This window comes from Coturnix japonica, unplaced genomic scaffold (genome assembly GCF_001577835.2).
Source record: "Coturnix japonica isolate 7356 unplaced genomic scaffold, Coturnix japonica 2.1 chrUnrandom476, whole genome shotgun sequence".
In the NCBI taxonomy this organism is placed as follows: domain Eukaryota; kingdom Metazoa; phylum Chordata; class Aves; order Galliformes; family Phasianidae; genus Coturnix; species Coturnix japonica.
In genome coordinates this window covers 57,436-64,253 of record NW_015439878.1, presented here as the reverse complement: position 1 = coordinate 64,253, position 6,818 = coordinate 57,436, and the positions used below count along the sequence as shown (strand labels likewise).

At 61.7% G+C, this 6,818-nt stretch overlaps 1 protein-coding gene across 1 annotated transcript; it reads left to right on the top strand.

Moving 5' to 3' along the window:
- Positions 1-4,524: 4,524 nt before the first annotated feature.
- On the top strand, positions 4,525-6,439 carry LOC107307066 (fibroblast growth factor 11). The gene is made up of 3 exons (XM_015850505.2): positions 4,525-4,661; positions 5,062-5,260; positions 5,928-6,439. The coding sequence occupies exons 1-3, from the start codon at positions 4,632-4,634 to the stop codon at positions 5,996-5,998; spliced, it is 300 nt and encodes a 99-aa protein (XP_015705991.1). The 5' UTR covers positions 4,525-4,631; the 3' UTR covers positions 5,999-6,439.
- Positions 6,440-6,818: the final 379 nt, after the last annotated feature.

The window sequence follows — 6,818 nt, the reverse complement described above, 5'->3', positions numbered from 1 at the left end:
CCCCTCCCACCATCGGCGCTGCATTTCCCCTTTGAGAGGGGGGGACGCGGCACTGGCCCCCCCTTTAAACCCCACTTTTCATCGGTGATTTCCCAGCCGCGGGTTGGGGGGGGGGAGGGAGAAGGCGGGTGGGGTGATGCGAAATGGGTCCACCTCACCAAACGAGACCCGACGGGGAGGGGGTTTTTGGTCGCCCCCCCCCAATCCACCCCATTTCCCCATGGTGGGGGTAGGACTCTTCACACCCCGCCCCCACCATCGCCGACCCTTCAATCATCAATAATATCACACCCAGAACCCAGCATATCTCTGTACAGAGATTTGTTTCAACGCAAGCCCCGGGCACAGGGGTTTTAAAAATATATTAGGGGGGGTGGTAGGGGGGCGATGAGGGGGGGGGGTCGTCCCCCACCCCTCCCCCCACTTCTTTGTCCCCCTCCGCCCCCCCACCATTATTGCCCAGCGTGCCAAATTAGAGCGGCGGTGGGCCGGACAGAATGGCCGACATGAGCGCGCAGATGGCACCCGAGCCATTCGCGCCGCGTTGCACAGGGGCGACCGCGCGAGCTCCTGGGTTGCATGGACAACCCTGGAGCGCCCACCGCCCCTTATCCATCATTGCTACCTGTCGTTTGCCATGGTGACACGGCCTTTTGAGGATTACCACTGCTTATGGTCGGTATGGCATGGAGACCCTGAGCATCCCGCCGGTCTTGCCATGCTACCCCGAACACACGCCCGAGTTGCCATTGGAGACCCCTCGCGTTTGCCCATCGGACGACTCATTGTGGCTTACCGGTCGCCGAGTACCCCCGAGGCATCCCCCGGTTGCCATAGGTAACCCCAGGTACCATCCGCCGGCCCGTTGCATATGGAGACCCCACTCACCCCCCTCCGTTGCCATCGCTGGCGACAGACGCTGCTGGTGCGGCCCCCCCCAATTGTTCGCCTGGCGGTGGTGGTGTCAGGGGGGCTGGTGTGGGCACAGGGTGACGTCCCGGCTTGCCATATTGGCGATGCCACAGGTTGCCATAGGCGACGTAGCCCCCCCACGCCCCGTGAGCAGCATCTATTTTTGTCCGGTGGCCGCGATGGGGGGGGGGGGGGCCAAAAGGGGGGGGGCACGGCCCCGGAGGCGTTTTAAAGGAATACAAAGAGGAAAAAAAAAGGAAAAAAATTAAGGAAAAAAAGCGATTATTTCCGGGTGAGAAACGGCGACGTGCGGCAAGATTGGCGGGGGGGGATGGGGGGGGCGGAGAGGGGGCCGTTATCGGGTTATAACTGGGTTATAAGGGGGCTTTAGTGGCTTATAATAGCGGTTATACTGGGGTTACTATGGGTTATAAATGGGGTATAATGGGTATATAGTGGGTTATAATGGGTTATTATGCGGTTATTAATGGGGTTAAATAATGGGTATAATGCGGTTTATAATGGGTTATACTTGGTTATAATGGGAGTTATAATGTTTAATGGGTGATCTATAGTGGGTTATAATCGGGTCTTAATGGTTTAAATGGTGTATAATGTCGGTTTAAGGGTTATCTGGGGCTTACTGGGTTATATTGGGGCTATACATGGTGGTGGCAAGGATATACTGGTTATAATGGGTGTTATGGGGTATACTGGGTCTTATACTGGGGTTATAATGACGCGTTTATAATGGGGTTATTTCCTGGTATATATGGGTTAATAATGGGGGCAAACTGAAGGAGAAGAATATAGATGGGGCCGCATTTATAGTGGGGGGCTGCAGCTGGGCCGTATTGGGGTGGGGATGGGGGGACTGGGATGAACTGGGACGTGCTGGGGTTGATTGGTGCTGGGGGGGCTCTGAGAGGTCTCTGGGGAGGTACCGGGTTATAGTGGCGATACTGGGGGGCGCTGGGGGGGCTCTGGGTGCTTACTGTGGGGGCGCTGGGTAGCTGCTGGGGGGCGCGGCTCGTGGGTGGTACTGGGGGGGCTCTGGAGTGCGTGACTGGGGGGCACGGGGGACGCAGTTGGGAGCATGAGCGTTACTGCGCTGCGTTGGACCCCCCGTCTGTTTTCGAAGCTCCGCCCCCCCCCCGATAACCCCACCCCCCCGTTCAACGCGCCTGCGCGCCCCCCGCATCATTCCCCGCTTCGCTGCGCCCCCCCCCTCACGCTCCACGGCGACGAGCGCGAGCGGGACGCGACAGCGGCCCCCAACCCCCCAGAACCCACAAAAGGGGACCCCCGGGCTGCACCCCCCATCCCCACCCGCACAGTCCCCCCACACAATCCCACACCTCAGGGCGTTACGCGCCCCCCCCCTTTTTGTTCCCCCCCATTCTCTCCTCATCCTCAATCGCCGATACGGCTGGCTTGCGGGACGGCACCGAGTGGGCGGGGGTTGGGGTCGGTTGTGTGGGGGGGTCGCGTTAAGGCGGCCATAGACAGGAGGGGGCGGACCCCCCGGTTGCATGCGGAGCCCGTGCAAAGCGCAGCGGACCCCTCGTGCCATACGCCGGAGGGCGTGACGCGAGCAAGACACCGCGCTCGTGACCCGCTCCCGTGCAACCCCACCCCCCTCCACTTGTGCAAAGCCCCCCTCCCCCCCCTGCTGCAATTCTCGCCTCCCCCCCTGTATGCGACCCCTCACCCCAAGGTCCTGGTGAACCCCAACCCCCCCCCAACACCACACGTGCCTCCCCCCCCCCCCGGTCGTGCAAACCGTGCAAGGCTCCGGAGCCCGGGGCCGTGCCGAGCGCCGGCCCTCGCTGCAAAGCGTGAGCTCCCACCCCCCCACCTTCGCATCGCCCTTCCCTTGCACGACCGTCGTGCAAGCCCCCCCCCAAAATGGCGCTCTTGGCCGTTCCCCTATCGCGCGCCTGGCCGTGGGGGTCGCGATGCCACCCCCCAAGCCGCCCCCGCCACAACGACCCCTTGGAACCCCCGGCCCCCCTCCCTGTGCCAGCAGAGCTTCAGGGGACTCGTGGCCAAAGTGCAGGGTGCGGCAGAGCAGAGGAGGAGCCCAGGGAGAACAACGCCGGTGAGGGGGGCGATGGGGGGGGCGGGGGGTCTTGGGGGGGGACTGCTGGCGGGAGGATGGATGGAGGCTTATGTGGGGGCTTCGGGTGAGGGGTGTCTGGCGGTCTCCATCGGGGGCCTGTGGGGAGCCTGATGGGGGTCCAGTGCAGGCTATAGGGTGCAGTTGGGATCTTCGCGGGCGGTATGTGGGCGTCAATGGGGCGCTTAATGGAATCAATGGGGCCTATGGCGTCACTGGGATCTATGGGGGGTCAGCTGGGTCAGATGTGGATCTGTGGTGTTTTGTGGGGCTGAATGGGGGTCATTAGCAACATCCTATGGGGTCAGGGTCAATGAGGATCTTTAGTCGGGGGGTCAGTGGACGGACTTGGGGCACTATGGGGAGATATTCACAATGGTCCGAGCTCATAACGGGGGTCAGTAGGGTGACTGTGGGGTCAGTGGGGAACAGTGGGAATCAATGGGGTCAAATGAAATGGGAAAGTAAATGGGGACGTCAGTTGGTCAATGGGGATACAATGGGTCAATGAGGAGCTGTGGGGCGTGAATGGGGACGTGAATGAATGGGAAGTACATGAGCGTCAGTGAGGATCAATGGGGGTAGAAATGAATGGAGAGAGGACTTACATGGGGGGGGGGATTATGGGGCATGGGGGGGTTCTCTGGGATGGGGGGACTGTGGGGTGGGGAGGGCAGGCTTTCCCTGGCTGTCGACTGGTGCCCGTGCCCCCCCCATAGGGAGCGCAGCCTCCGTGCGCGCGCGGGCGGGGGGGGTGGCACCAGCTTGCGCTGTTGGCCGGGACACATTTCCCTGCACATGGAATCACGTGAGCGGCCGCGATTTGACGGACATGGTGGGGGGAGGAGGGGAGGCCTGGAAGTGAGGGGCGGGGCTTAAAGGGGGCGGGGGGCTTCGGGGGAGGGAGCGCTGGTAATGAGGGCGGGGCTTTGTGGGGGGGTTGGTGGGGCCTGATAGAGCGGCGGGGGTTTAAGGGGATATGGGGCGGGGCCTAATTGAGGGGAGTGGGCGGGGTTAATGGAGGGTTGTTATGGAGTGGGAGGGGCTTAAGCGGGGGGCTGAGCTTTATGTTAATGGGATTATAATGAGTGGGCGGGGCTTAATTGAGGGTTGTTGTGGAATAGGAGGGGCTTAAATGGTAATGATATGGTAATGAGTGGGCGGGGCTTAATGTGCTGTTGTGGCATGGGAGGAGCTTAAGTGGGGCGGGGCTTCCTGTTAATGGTATGCTAATGAGTGGGTGGGGATTAATGGGTTGTTATGGAGTGGGAGGGGCTTAAGGTGGGCAGAGCTTTATGTTAATGGTATGATAATGAGTGGGTGGGCCTTAATGGAGGAGTGGGGCCTGTCAATGAGTGGGCGGGGCTTAATGCGAGGGGGTGTGGCCTGGCAGCTGGTGGGTGGGGCTTAAACGAGGGGTGGGGGCTCATAGGGTGACACTGGGTGATACAGGGTCTGCAATGGGGGCTTTGGGGGGGGCTTTGGGGGGAGGGTCTCTCCATGGTGACCCCCTGCCCCTCCCCCAGCTCTGTTCAACCTGATCCCGGTGGGGCTCCGCGTTGTTGCCATCCAGGGGGCGCGAGCCGGGCGCTACGTGGCCATGAATGGGGCCGGGGTCGTCTACGCCTCCGTGAGTCAGGGACCCCCACATGGGACCCTCCCCATAATAGGGACAGCCACCCCCCATCCCCCAATGGGTCCCTTCTGATGGGACATTCAACCCATTGACCCCAATGCTCTTTGACCCCAATACCCAACCGACCCCAAACCCATTGACCCCATTGTCTAATTGACCCCAAACTCATTGATCCCAATGCTCAATTGACCCAAAACCATTGACCCCGATGCCCCGTTGACCCCACTACCCCATTGACCCCAAACCCACTGACCCCATTGTCCACTTGACCCCAATACCCAACCAAACCCAAACCACTGACCCCAATACCCCACTGACCCCAACCCATTGACCCCCATGTCTATGGGACCCCCATGTCTATGGGACCCCCCTGACCCCCCCACGTCCCCCCCAGGTTCACTTCACGGCCGAGTGTCGCTTCAAGGAGTGTGTGTTTGAGAACTACCACGTGCTCTACGCCTCGGCCCTATATCGGCAGCGACGTTCGGGGCGGGCCTGGTATCTGGGGCTGGACCGACACGGCCGCCCCATGGCCGGACACCGAGTGCGCAAGGACAAAGCGGCCGCACATTTCCTGCCCCAACTGCTGGAGGGTATGGGGGGATGTCAGGGGGTAGGGGGGGCTGTTATGGGGCTGAGGGGGCTATTGGGGGGCTGTTATGGGGCTGTTATGGGCTGAGGGGGCTGTTATGGGGCTGAAGGGGCANCTGCTGGAGGGTATGGGGGGATGTCAGGGGGTAGAGGGGGCAGTTGTGGGGCTGAGGGCTCTGCTAGGGGGCTGAGGAGGGCATTCATGGGGCTGAGGGGGCTGTTATGGGGCTGAAGGGGCATTTATAGGGCTGAGGGGGTTGTTTAGGGGCTGTTATAGGGCAGTTGTGGGGCTGACGGGGTTGTTAGGGGGCTGAGGGGGCCATTTATGGGGCTGAGGGGGTTGTTGGGGGGCTGTATAGGGCAGATGTGGGGCTGATGGGGTTGTTAGGGGGCTGAGAGTAGAATTGTGGGGCTGAGGGGGTTTTTGGGGAGCTGTATAGGGCAGATGTGGGGCTGTGGGGGGCTGTTATGGGGCTGAGGGGGCTGTTAGGGGGCAGTTATAGGGCAGTTATGGGTCTGGGGGGTCAGTTATGGGTCTGGGGGGTCAGTTATGGGTTTGGGGGATCAGTTATGGGTCTGGGGGTCAGTTATGGGGCTGGGGGTCAGTTATGGGGCTGTTATAGGTCAGTTATGGGGCTGGTTCCCCCATGGCTCTGTCTGTGCCCACAGTTGCCCTTTACCGGGAGCCGTCGCTGCACGAAGTGGAGGAACCACCCGGGGCGACCCCAGAGGGCACGTAGCCCACGACCTCTGACCTCTGACCCCCAGCCTCTGACCTCCGCTCCCACTGTGACCTCTGACCCCGCTCTGTGACCTCTGACCCCGCTCTGTGACATGGGACCTCCAACCCCGAAGTCTGACATAGACCTCTGACCTCTAACCCCTGTCCTGAACAGTGACCTCTGACCCAGATGATGACCTCTGACCCCAAACGGTGACCTCTGACCCCCAACTGTTACCTCTGCACTGTGACCTCCAATCCTGACCTCTGACCCCAACAGGTGACCTCCAACCCCCGACCTTCTGACCTCTGACCTTGACCCCACTCAGTGACCCCTGACCCCGAACATGACCTCCCACAACTGTGACCTCTGACCCCACTGTGACCTCTGACCCCACTGTGACCTCCGACCCCACTGTGACCTCTGACCCCGCCCCCCCTGCACTGACACCCCCCGCGGGGGGCCGAGCCCCCCCCACAAACCCCGCCCACTTCCGGTTCCGCAAGCCACGCCCCCTTCCGGTTATCCCCTCCCACTTCCGGTGCTGGCCCCGCCCCCTCGCCGCCTTTTCTATGACCCCACACTATGTAGCCCCGCCCCTTCCCGCGGCTCCCACCAATAGCAATAAGGCCACGCCCCCTCGTCTCCTCGCCGCGGGCCACGCCCCCTTTGGTCTCCCGCATGATTGACAGCTCCGCGCGGTGTTAGCCCCGCCCCTTCCCCCCCCGCCGGCCGGGCCCCGCCCCCTTCAATAAACCACGTTTGTACCATGGGGGGCAGATATGGGGCAGATATGGGGCAGATATGGGGCAGATAATGGGGCACATATGGGACTGGG